The 13,807-nt window shown below is 30.5% G+C and overlaps 1 protein-coding gene across 1 annotated transcript; it reads right to left on the bottom strand.

The window, feature by feature from the left end:
* Positions 1–8,220: 8,220 nt before the first annotated feature.
* Positions 8,221–11,401, bottom strand: LOC114416387 (probable basic-leucine zipper transcription factor J). Its single transcript, XM_028381246.1, has 3 exons — positions 10,914–11,401; positions 9,981–10,254; positions 8,221–9,846 (listed from the first exon to the last, which is right to left on the bottom strand). The coding sequence occupies exons 1-3, from the start codon at positions 11,387–11,389 to the stop codon at positions 8,221–8,223; spliced, it is 2,376 nt and encodes a 791-aa protein (XP_028237047.1). The 5' UTR covers positions 11,390–11,401.
* Between the last annotated feature and the right edge of the window lie 2,406 nt (positions 11,402–13,807).

A 13,807-nucleotide genomic window follows, 5' to 3' on the forward strand; every position in this document is an offset into this window, starting at 1 on the left:
CATTGGTCTGGGAGACATTTATCAAAAGTAGGAAGAGAGTTTATCATCAAATTAGTAGCTCAAGTTATCCCTTCTTATTGCATGAGTGTTTTTCTCTTACCCACCACCCTCCAGGATGAAATGCAATCAATGATGAACTCTTTTAGGTGGGATTCTAATAGAAACGTGGGGAAGAAATCAATTGGCTTAGTTGGGAATGTTTTTCTGAGGAAGGAGCTTGGAGGTGGGTTTTCGTCATCTTTTTTAATTTAGCAATGCTAGGAAGTAAAGTTGAAAATTTCTTTCTAAAAATAATGCTATAGTGAAAAAAGAATTCAAGGCAAAATATTATCCAAATTGTAATTTCTTGGACTCTGCTTTAGGGTATAGTCCAAGTTTTACATGGCATAGCATCCACACTTCACGGGTATTGGTCAAGAATGGCATTAGATGGCGATTGAAAGATGGAAAATCCATAAACATTTGGAATGATCCTTGGCTCCGTTCAAATGATGGTTCTTATGTTCAAACTCCTCTTACAGGCCTAGAAGAATTAAAAGTAAGTACTTTGATGAACTCTTCAAGTGGAATGATACCTTGATTCACCAAATTTTTTCTTAATGTCATGTTACAAGAATTTTGTATATGCATATTTGTTTGCCTAATGAACTTGATGCAATAATATGGAAGTACAACAGTGATGGAAATTTCACAATTAAATCATGTTATTTTCATGCAATGGAAACTTTGATTGAAAACACAATTTTTCGTGAGTGGAGGCTGGAATTCCATATGGGATTTAAACACTATTGGAAACAAGACATACATGGATGATTCTAAACTACATTAAAAACAATTTTGAATCGTCTTTAAAGTTGAGGTCGTTGAAAGTTAAGACAATTTTTAACTAAAAAATGTCTTAGAATAATACTCTTTTAAAAGAATTGTCTTAGAAAGTATACTTTCTAAAATTATTTTTAAAAGAACCATCTTAAAATTATTTTTTAAAAAAAAATTAGCTAGGATTTTAAGATGATGTTTAAAAAAAATCATCTTAAAAAGTAGACTTTCTAAGAATGTCTTTTTTTAAAAACAAAAAAAAGTTAAAAATTTAATGATTCTAAGATGATGATTTTTCTAAAAATCGTGATAGAATGTATTTTTTAAAAAAAATTAATTGAATGAAAAATGTTCTAACCAATCTGTTTTAAATGTCATTTTTTAAAGTGTATTTACACCACAAAATTATTAAAAAACAAGGCAATTAAAATTATGTTTAAGGGATATATCAACAAAAAGAATCCACAAAAATTACACTAGTTTGACTGAGAGTGGCAATTAACCGAAAGGTGTTAAAAGAAATTGCTCTTAAAGTATTTTACAATTTCGGCAGAACCTGGACATAGCATGTTGTAGCATCCTCTGCTACCATTTCAATTATTATAATGTGGCAATATTGAACCTATGTGCCATAGTAGAATGATACCAATAAAACAGTAACAAATCAGCTATCAACAAAAATCAAATGAACATGCATGGCATAGGATACTTACGTTGAAGAGAACTGCAATAAAGTTGGCATATCAATCATTGCTATCAATACCATCAAACCTATGTGAAAACTGGACATAGATATGTTTTCAAAGGCTGCGATCCATCATAAAGCATATAACTTCCCTCAAGGCCTGTAGATACTTGAAACTAAAAGTTATATAAATCACTCCTAGTGAGATGATTATGTTTGGGAACATGTGTGGAGATAATTAAGGAAACATAGACACAGAAAATCTCCCGTGTATATTTGATAATTTTCTCATACTAAATTCAAGCATGCCCAGAGTTGGGAAGGAGCACCACTGTAAGTCAACATCCATAGCAAGGCCTTTGTTTTGATTTTACAAGGAAATAAAGTTTATTCCATTAACTATCCTCAGAAAAGCTAATAATAAAAGAGTAGTTAGATGAGAACCTAGCCATCTTTGAACAAGTTTCTATTCCCTCAAGGCATTGCAGATATGGCCTGCAATGTATATAAAAGCCATATTAATCTTAGGTTAATATAATAAGAATGATACAAATATATTAGAATAAACCAAATAAAGATTATATTATCCCGCTTCAAACTTATGAATAAGTAGATGCCTAATTGGTCACAAGTACATATAATATGTACCAATCAAATGAACCTTAAAAATGGCTGCTAGTTTGATGTGATAATTAAGGACCTACTCTCAAAATCAAATGATTCAGTTCAATTGTCCAGGCACAAGACCCTTTTCCAAAGCTAACACATCGTACAATTATATGAATAAAAAAATGTATACTTCCTTTTAATGAACTGTACCCTTTTACTAATAAAAAAAATTCCTTTTCAACTTATTAAAATCATATATTTAGTTGTGCTTCATAATTAAATCATCTGATTCAGGGTAGAAAAGCAACTGCAACATTAAAGCATCATAGTCAGATTTTATTTATTTATTTGCCTTACTGTTGGGAATTAATTGACACAAGGTAATTAGTGTTTAACATGATAAATGAGTTTACCTTGTTTCCTATGGGTGGTGGAAATTCAATTAGAGTAAATACTAATGGTGAAAGCTTTGAAGATATCTTATCAATTGTAGCACCTTGCATTGCCTGAGTAAACCATGAATTTCCTGAGGTACAAAAAGGTGTTATAAGAAACATAAGGTGTATCCACTATCATAGAAGAGAGAAAAACTCTAATGCTAATATATAAAATCAATAACAAAAGGTAAACTGTCATTTTCTGAAGCTTCAACGGTCTACAATATCATTTTCAAATGCTAATATACAAAACCAATAACAAAATACGGATTGACTAATAAATTGATTAGGCATTTTCAAATAGAATAACTCACGAACCTATATATCATTTAATTTACATCCAACATCATTCACCTCAAAATCTATCTTCCAAAATCTTATTGCTTGTGGAATATGGACTGCGCTAAACTTTGGGTCTCGAAAAATGTAGCCTACCTTGCTGCTACCAGCCATATAGCTATAAAAATAGCTAAGTTTGTTCATTACTGCTGCCATGCTTGCATCAACAGCACCACTCTTCAAAACTATAGCTTGTTCTTCAGTTTCCTGCCTCCATAAGACTTTCTCATATTTTCTTTCCCAATCCATGGATTTAACTTTAGCTATTAGCCTCTTGATGTGGTCAGGCACAAGGCCTTCAAAACTGTAGGCAACAACATGATTTTTAAGGGGAAAAAAGACCATCTCTCTCTCACACGCACACAAAGAAAGTTTTGCATAAATTCATTTTAAAAAAATGGTAATAAAGAATACAAGTTTTTGCCACTTCCCGGTACCTTGAATTAAAAATTAAATTTTCTGTTATTTCTTTTTCAATGTAAATAACCACATTGTTGACAAGAAATTTATCTTTCATCTTATTATCTTATTATGCAATCTTATTTAGATGATCTTCGTTGCTAAAAATGATCTTTTTATAATAGTTTTATAAAGTGAAGAGTTAAAATAAGATAAATTAATTGTGTAATCATTAAATAATATGTAATATTTTTGCTTATATTTAATTACAAATGAATAATAATATATGATTAGTTTTTTTACAACTACTTAATTTTCAAATGAAAAAATATTTTATTTTTATATTCCATTCAAATCTTAAATATTCTAAATTTTTTTTTTATTATTATTATTATAACTCTTTTTCATTCGTAACTTTCAACCTAAAATTTCTTCACATTTATATTAATCCACTTTGATTAATATTTTATTGAAGACATGAACGGATTCCATGATGGAGCTTGACCAATTACTTTTTCGGGAGGGGGCAAAATAGGATGTAATACTCATGTACTCAAAATTCATAGATACATATAAATATAAAGTTTGACATGCGGGTAAACTTGTCCCATGATGCTACAACCGCAACCCGTGAAGCCCAAATTTTAAACGAGTTTTGTTTTTTGTTTTAAATGCGCCCATTCGCATTCACAAAAAATTTATAAAAAAAAATCTTTAAAACTATGAATTGTTTAAATAAACTATTACACTACTATAAAAACCTCTTTTATGTCGATTATTGCATACATTCAAAGTCGGTTATTAATAGGTGTCGTAAGTAACATTGTAAAAAATCTTCATTTTTTACGACAGTTTTATAAAAAATCATCTTAAGAAAAATTTTCTTCTAAGATGATTCTTCACAAACAACCGTCTTGAAAAAGCGTCATTTTAAGATAATTCTTAGATCAAAACCGTCTTAGAAGGATGTCCTTCTAAGATGATTCTTAACTAAAAATCATCTTAAAAGGATGTCTTTCTAAAACAATTTTTAATTAAAAATCGTCTTAAAATATATACTTTTTAAAAATGATTTTTTAAATAATTCGTTTTAAAATGTCTTATTTTTAAAATATATATATATATATATATATATATATAATAAAATAATAAAAAAAAAAGGAAATGCTAACCAACCTGACACTTTCTAGGATGTACTCATTTTAATACACCACAAACACCAATCATAGGTGAATTATAAAATGCTAACCAACCTGACATAACATGTTCAGACTATGCATAGTCATAAGAACTAAAATATTTAAACTAGTAATTTAAATGTCTTGCCTCACAAGGACTTTGCATAATGAGCACTGCCTTTGTGAGTCTTCTCCGCTTAATATATGGAGGTAAGCCTTGATCCTTAAGATGTTGGCATGTTCTTCCTTGATTCCTTACACATGTATCATTACAACCTTCTATGAGGGATTCAATACTTAACTCCAAGTCATCTTCCCCACCTACTTTTGTCAAGAAAACAAAAGCAATAGTTTTATCATCTTTTACCATAACAAAATTTACATAGATGAATCAATCAATTAAGATTACTCATTTTCTAAAGGAATAAACCTTGAGAAAGATCATAATTACATCTAAATCCACAACTTCAAAGTTCAAACACCTCTTATAAGATTTGAAACTGCACGGTTACTTACAATTAACAACCTTGAAACTACAGTTCAAGTCAAAAAAACTTTCAATAATAATTAGGTATGAAAAAGACTTTTGTGCCCCTGAAGGAATGCAATTTCAATAAAAACTTAGTAATTATGACGCAGTGGTAATGGACAAGCTTGAATTTTAGCAAGAATGAGAATGATTAATGAACAAACTGCTACTTAATCACATCAAGTTTAAAATGTGTCAAGTCAATAACTAAAATGCACAATGATATAACTAAATTAATGATATATTTGTATTATGAAACTTATTTTATTTATCTTATTATAAATGCACATTAAATAAATACAATACAAATAGGTAATATCAACTATCAAGTACTCAAATTTAGATTATGCGAAGTGTAAAGTCTAAGTACAAATAATACAATACAAATAATTCAAACAAGTCTAAGTATTAAAACACTCTCATGTTTATTAAACAACACAGTATTTTGTTTTTTTCCATAAAGGATAAAATACCCACGGGACTCATGGGTTACGCGAGACGGAGTAAAAAGTCCACTTTTCAAATGAGCTCAAAAAATGAGACCCATGTACCATATGAATTGTGGATTTCACGTGTGGCCCACGAGCCCAAGCCCATTTTCCTAGCTCTAGTTACATATTCATTGTTACATATAATTGGATTAATTTGTACTTATAGATATTATTTTTATTCTCATTAACACAAAAAGTGGGTACATAATACAATACAACTATCAATATAAAAAATAATAATAACATTTACTTAGAATATTGCCCTTTGTTCCTTCAAATGCTTAAACTCATTAATAGTTGAATCAGAAATATAATTTTCATATATTTCTTAATTTCTCAATGTAAATAATCACATTATCTTCAAGAAATTCATTTTTCATCTTATTATGCAATCTTGTTTTGATGATCTTCATGGCTTACAATGATTTTTTGTTGTTGTTTTATTAACTGAAATAGTTAAAATAAGATGAATTAATCGCTTGATCAAATAAAATGTATTTGATTTTCTTATTCTTGCAAAAAATTGACACAATTCAAGCATGGTGAATAAATTCTTCAATTTTTTTTAAGATTATTTTTTACATTGAGTACATATTTTAATCTATTATTGTAATATTAAAATTACTATTTCAGTAAAAAAAAAAATGATTGACGAGAAGCACCTCCAATTCTATCAAGTAAGACGCCAACCAAAAGAAAAGAAAAGTGTGCAAGATTAAGATTTTATTATTTTAGTAAAATAAAAATAAAAAGATTGTGACATTATTGGAATAAAACTTATAACTTTCTTCTTTTATCTGTTTTATTTTTCATTTATTATAAAAGAATTCGATTTAATTATAATATTACATTTTTCCAGATATAGATATGATCAGTATTATTTCTACATTTGTTCGATCAGTAATCATTTTTTAAACAATTAACTTTGGGCCAACCGCAAGTTTCTGCTGCTAGTTAAAGGTCCAAGAGAAAGATTATTCCACCAAAGCATATAAAAGACTATGTCAATTGAAGGTTTAACCGATCTATTATGGGGTGCTCTTTTGGTACTATAGTATTGGTTAATTAGCTTAATTTTAATGTAGTATATATATTATTGCACTTTGCATTCTCTTATTTGTTTTAGAATCTAAGTCTGCTATATTATCCCCTCACGTAAGTATTGAGAATGAATCAAGAAAAGTATTTACTCGTTCCTCATCTCTTCTTCTAAGGATGAGACTCCTAGTCCTCCAATTCTAGGAACTGTTACTGTTATTCTTCATTTATCCTAACAAAATGTGTGCATTTGAGGAAGCTTAAGGAGGAAGAGAGAGAAAGGGCAAACAATGTTAATTATGATGAAGAAGAAGACCTCCACTCATTACATAAAATTAATTGAATAATTAAGAAAGATGGAAAGAAAGTAAAATATCACGGGTTCTATCTCTTTTATTAGTAAAAACTAATAAATTAATAATTAATATTTGTATATATAAAAAAACGCGTGCACAAGACACTGCTAATTAAAGAACATGCATGCCGAAGAAGATAGAAGTTTGTGATAGAAGGGGAAACCATATTTTATATAATTTTTCAAAAAAAAAAAAAAAAAACTTACATAAACATGACATGGATGATATGCAAAAGTAAAACCTCAATCATGTTCATGCTATGTATACTTTTGCAAAATATTTACGTAAACATAACATGCTTGTTTTCATACTGACGAGACCCTTTAATGAGATTTGCTTTCCACTTACATGAAACCATGGATTAAATAATAAAATTAACAACCATTTATTCAAAGAACCTAACTGAATTAATACTTGAAAATAATTGCAAAAAATCATTATAAAGAGAATAATATAGAATTACTCATTACTTTCTATATGTTCGTTTCAAGACTAAAGATTACAATTTAAAGAAAGCATGCATGTCGCGCGCCCTAGAAATGGTATCTTAACGGAAGTAACTTCAATTCTTTCTTTTTTATTTCCAAATCATATTCACTCCTCTCAACGAATATAATTAAAATTATGCATTTACCCCTGTAAGTAAATTTCTCCCACCCTTGGAGATTGGTGAAATTGGTCAAAAAGTAATTAAATAGCCACCGCGATAAATAGCATGAATGCAAGATAGAAGAACACACATAAATTAAGACGCGAACAAATTCACACTTTATTTGCCTAACCAAGAAGATATATCATGTTTCGACACTAAGCAAGAACCCGCTCCAAGACATGCACTAACATGCATTCTTCATCCTTAACACATAAGGAGAAGTACCCTTAAATCCAAAAAAGAAATAAAGAAAATGGACAAGTACCCTAGTTTTATTCGACTCGATGACACATTATTTCCACAAAATCTAAAGGACAAACAGTTTCTTTCAACACTAAATTACCCATTTTAACATCCACTCTTGGTCAAATAGACTCTTGTAGTTTCAGTTTTGGCCACTATATAACCCATTTTAATTTTTAATATGTGGAAAATAATCCCCATCAATAGTTCCAATCAATTACTCAAAAAATTTTAACACATGGCGTGATATAAAGCACCAATTGTAGTAATTTGCCACATGCTTAAAATTATTTCAAGCCATATATATAGGGACTATATTTAGCACACATAATGGAAGTTTAACTTCAAAATTAAGGCCAAAACCAAAACTACGAAGGATTCTATTTATAAAAGAATGAGAAGTTAAAAGAGGTAATTTATGAATTGTACCTTTTTTTTCTCTTCCTTAATTGTATAGCCAAAGGAAATCCTGGCTCGGTGCTGCCAACAAAGGAGAGTCCATAAAATCAGATTGGGAATTATTAGTTGCATCCCATTGATCATAGGAAGAAGGATCCATTGATGTTGATGTTGAAAAATCTCCATGCACTTGATCAGCATTATTCAGCTTGTAACCACCACCAACCCTTTCACCAAAGAAAGTACTCTTGTCCATAACCTGAGGCTCATGAACATTTTGCACCTGCTGCATGTTTTGGCTTCCTAGAAGGGGAAAAGTGTTCATGTTGTTGTCAAAGAGATTATTATTATTCTTGTCCAGAGAAACCCTTCCACCAACAAAGAAATTCTTGTCCATAACCTGAGGCTGAACACTTTGCACCTGCTGCATGTTTTGGCATACTAGAAGAGGAGGAACACTATTAATATTCATGCTGTTGTTGCCAAAGAGATTATTATTATTCTTGTCCAAAGAAACCCTTCCACCACCATAGAAATTGTTGCTGTCCACCACCTGAGGCTGAAGAACATTTTGCACCTGCTGCTGGTTTTGGTTTCCTAGAGGAACAACAACATTCATGTTGTGCATCGAACCATTTGACCCTATTTCTCCAGAATTATTGTTGTCACTGATCACATTAAGAGTCTGGTTTTGATTATTCACAGCTGGTGCAGCACTATGCCTAGGTTGACCAATAGTAAGATTCTGAGTCTGAGTCTGATTCACAACTGGTGCAGCAATGTGCATAGATTGACCAAGAGCCACATTAACATTGTTTTTAGGGTTTCCAGGTCCAAGCTGTGAAGAGCTTGAGCCTCCACCACCGCCACCAACCACTTGCACAATGTTGTTGTTGTTGTTGTTGCCATTATTGTATATGCATGCCAGCTGATGATTGTTCCTCACATTCATGTCACTGAATCCAAAGCTGGTTTCATGATAAGGGCACTGAGAGCTATGGCAGGAATAGGTATCATGAGGAATTGTGATGCCTTGAACTTCCTTTCTCTTATTAGCACCATGATCTGGTGGCAAAACAATGCCATTGTTCATTGTAACCATGCTATTATTATTGTTAATACCATTAGCCACATTGCTAGTTATTGGCGGTGGATTATTTTGCCCTCCCAGAAAACTTCTACCATCACCACTATCAACATTGCTAGTAAGTGGTGGATAATTTTGCCCCCCAAAGAAATTTCTAGCACCACCATTACCAACATTGCTTGTTGGTTGTGGATTATGACTACTTTGGCCACCAAGAAAACTTCTAGCAGTTCCACTTGCTAGAAGCATACTATTATTACTATGAGCAGCAACATTGGAAGTTGGTGGTGGGTTATGACTACTTTGGCCCCCAAGAAAGTTCCTAGCACGAGCACCACTTCCTTCAATATCATAACCACGAATCGCATGATGAGGCCTTCTGATAATTGGTTTGGCTGGGAACAAATGAGGGTGCAATCTTCTAGCAAGGGTTTCTTCACGTTTCACAACAGCACTCCAAATAGCAGTCTCCTTGGCAGTGAGCTTGTCCTGAAGGGTCCTCGAAAGCCGCACCATGTTTTTGATCTTGGTGATGTCAGGGGAGATGTGCTTGATCACTGCGGTCAGCACGCACTGCTTCCATACCTAAAAATTAATATTTACCCATAAAATTAAAATAAAAACATAAATATTTTTTTTAAAATTAAAATTAACCATAACTAATAATTAATATTTGTCGATGTAAAAATAAAAAAAAATAAAAAACACATCTTTCACACCTTCTTGAGGTCATGGGGCTTCCTGTAGGGAGGTGGGCCTGGGTCGACAGCAAAGCCCAGCTCGGGCCACCAGATCTCAAGCCCGGTGGGCCACCAGGGTGGGGGAACATTCTTGTCTAGAGGGTACCTCCTCTGAGGGGGATCACAGTGCTGCATCAGACATGACAAGAGTGACCCTAGGGTTGTGTCTGGGAGATCACTCAAACGGTATGCTGATGATGGGTCTCCACTGAATTCATTACGCAGGTCGTCAAACCCAGTTTCTTCATCATACCTAGCACACCAAATCCATGAAACAAGCAAGGAAAGAGTGTAAATAAATAAATTTCAATTAATTTGTGTAATAAAGATTTGCATTAAAGATTAGCACAGATTGTTGGGATAAAATTTTAATTCTGATCAAAGAACTACACCAAGAACACTTAGAAATATATATATATATATACACTACTTGAAATTGTGTCTTGACGTAAATCATACAGTTTTCACACTATCTCAAATAATCTTTCAAACAGTGAATAGCGGAATCTATTGTAATAAGAGAAAGATGCACTATTTAACACATTCTTAATTATTGGTAAAAATTTATCGAAAAATCACAAAAAATTGTTAGTTTTACTTCCAACACTCCTTATAATAACAATAAAGCTATTAGAATAATGTGTTCAAAATTTTTTACTCATAACATCTCCTTATAATAACAACAATAAGAATTTATATGTTAATCTAGAAGAAATAAAAATTCAACATACTATATAAAAAAAATGCAAAAATGGCAAATATATGTTTTTTAATTATAAAACTTACATATATTGTCTGTAAAATATTTTTAAACAAAATGTCTAATAAGAATTTACTTTATCACCAATAAGATAATACTTTTTAGAGTCAAAAAATTTTATTAGATGTGTGTGTATATAAAAAAGTTTTTACCTCAGCATTGCAGCAGGACCATTACGATCAAACTTAACCCTTTCCTTCCACCAACCACGAAGGTTATCAGAAGCACCACTCACTGGCTTCCCCTTATCAGGAATTATGCCATAAACAAAACCCCTTACATCACAAACCTCCATCATCTTGAGCATGTTCTTCAGCACAATGTCTTGTGCACGAGTCAAGGCCTTCTTCTTCATCATCTCCACTGTTTGCCCTTGTTCTTTCTCCTTTCTCTCATCCTTAAGTTTCCTCAGCAGCATCCGGTCTCTCCACATCCTCGTTTCAAGTTCCTCGATCGTTAACACTTTTTTTTGTCCATTATCATCATCGTCATCATCTTCTTCTTCTTCATCTTCATCTTCTTCTTCTTCAATCATTCCTTCTTCTTCAATCATTCCTTCTTCTTCAATGGTTCTCATTGAAGTGTCCAAGAGATCAATAGTCATGTTGTGATCATCCATAGAATCCATTGCTTTTGATGATGACTTTTCTTTCACTTTTCTGTCAAACAATATATACAGAAATTAAAAAAGCTTATTACATGATCAGCCTTGCATTGAGGTAAGTAGATCAAATTTCAAACACTCATTTTGAAAGAAAATTAAAAATAAAAATAAAAAATATTTTTAACCCCAGAAAATCATCATATAAAGAAAAAATGTGAATAAAATTTTAGAAAATATAATTCTTCTTATTTCTTACACAATGAGAATCTATGTGTTGTCAAATTCATTACCCTGAAAAACAACATATAACTAATATTATCAGTGAAAAAATTACCCAATCAACTAATGAAAAATTATAGCAAATTTTTTTTAAAATAATTATTGTAAAAGTTAACATGTTTTTTTTTTTACAGATTAAATGACAATTGCATATACTATTTACTTTTATATTAATTGTAGAGGAATAATTCTCTTTATAGATCATTTTTATAAATAAAAAAAAATCACACAGAAGAGACTCCAAGACGAGAGAAAGAAATGTGAGGGTGACTCTGAAAGAGATTAAAAAAATGTTATACAAATTGCTATATAATTTTCTAATATGAATATAGTATCTGTAAATAATATGGATGCACAGATTTTGACAGAGAACTTTAAGAGTGGCCTTATACAAATTTAATAGGAAAATGTGAAATTAAATTCTCTAAACAGAAAACATATTGCAACTCCTTTACATTTTAAATGAATTTTTTAAGCACAATAAAAAACACTACAATAAAAGGATAATATAAATCGATTATGCTTTCAACCAAAAAGAAATCGATCATCATGCTAATAAAAGATCTGCAAAAAAAACTCTTATTTGGGAATTTAGCTGCCAAGAATCCAAAAGCCTCCTCTGAAATTTTATGATCAAATGTCTACATAAATTAATTACATGATACTAGTTAAATGTTTGTCAACATTATCAATGGTGTTTCCGACTGATGCAACACAATGCCTAGGTTAATGCAAAACTCATAAAATTGGGTGTGGTACAATAAAATTACACTGAGATGCTAGGGATGGAACAATTGGGGAAAAACACATGAAAATGAAACTAAAGAAAAGCAGAAAGACTTAATTAACCTCTAGACAATTTTTGTAGTAAACCAAAGCATAAAGCATAGACAAATGGAAATGATAAATGGAATGAAACACAAATTATACACAGAAAAATGTAAGAACTGTTTCCCACATGAATTTTTCTGTTGAAAATGGCCGTATATGCAATTTGGATGATTGCAAATGATTTTATTGTTTTTTTTAATAAAAATAACAGTTTTGCAATTCTTCCTTGTCAAATTGAACTGAATCAAGCAAATAATAAAATACTAAAGGGAGAATGGAAGAGGCCAGAAATCAAGCAAAGTGGTGAAAAACATAGCTAGGTTTGAATCGTACCAACAACAATTGAAGAATTGAAAGGAGAGGACAAGGGTATATGGTTCAGTACTTGAGAATGAAATGGTTAAGCAAAACAATAGATAGACATCATTGTCACAAGAAAGTAGACTTATATAGAAAATGCAAAAACAATTATAGAAAATTAAGTTTTAACCCCTACCATGGTTAAAATGAGTGGTGTTAATTAACTACCTAGTGCTAAGGTGCTAATTAACTATAATGAAATTCATTTTGATTAAAAAAACATGAGTACCAGAGTTTGGATGTTAAAAACTTTGAGAAAACAAATTAAATATGCTTGCTAGCTAAGTAGTACTTAAAGATATGGGTGATATGTTTTTTTTGCACATAATTACACATTTATTTTTTTATAAGAAATAATCTTGATTCAAAATCAAATAAAAATAAGCGATAAAATCTTTTTTTCTCAATAATTGTGAGTTTCATCTAGAATAAATGAAATAATGTGAGAACTATTTCATCTATGATGATATACAACAAGCGTCAATCTAATATGCTCTTTCAGTGAGTTGTCAAAAAAAAAAAACTAAAACTAAATTTAAAGTAAGGGGTTTGACATTCTTAGAATAAAACTAATAACTTTCTTCTTTTATCTGTTTTTTTTTCATTTTCCATAAAAGAATTCAATTTAATTATATTAAATTTGGGCAGTTAAAGATATGATCAATGTATTTTCTATACTTTTCAAAAAGTAATCATTTTTTTAAACAACCAACATTGATTATATTCTTTTTTATAGGATGTTTATATTTTAAGCATTAATTATTTTCTATAAATTTAATATATTTATAAAATAAATAATAAAGTAAGGGATGTCTATCTATTTTATAATTTAAATTAAATTAAATTAATTAAATAATTTGAAGAGTGTAAAAGACTCTCATTCTCCATATTCTTTCAAAGAAGTATTATCAATATTCTCTCTTTTTTTCTCTTTTGAGACATACATTTCACATATTATTCTTACAACTAATC

The sequence above is a fragment of the Glycine soja genome, chromosome 6 (assembly GCF_004193775.1).
Source record: "Glycine soja cultivar W05 chromosome 6, ASM419377v2, whole genome shotgun sequence".
Taxonomy (NCBI): Eukaryota; Viridiplantae; Streptophyta; class Magnoliopsida; order Fabales; family Fabaceae; genus Glycine; species Glycine soja.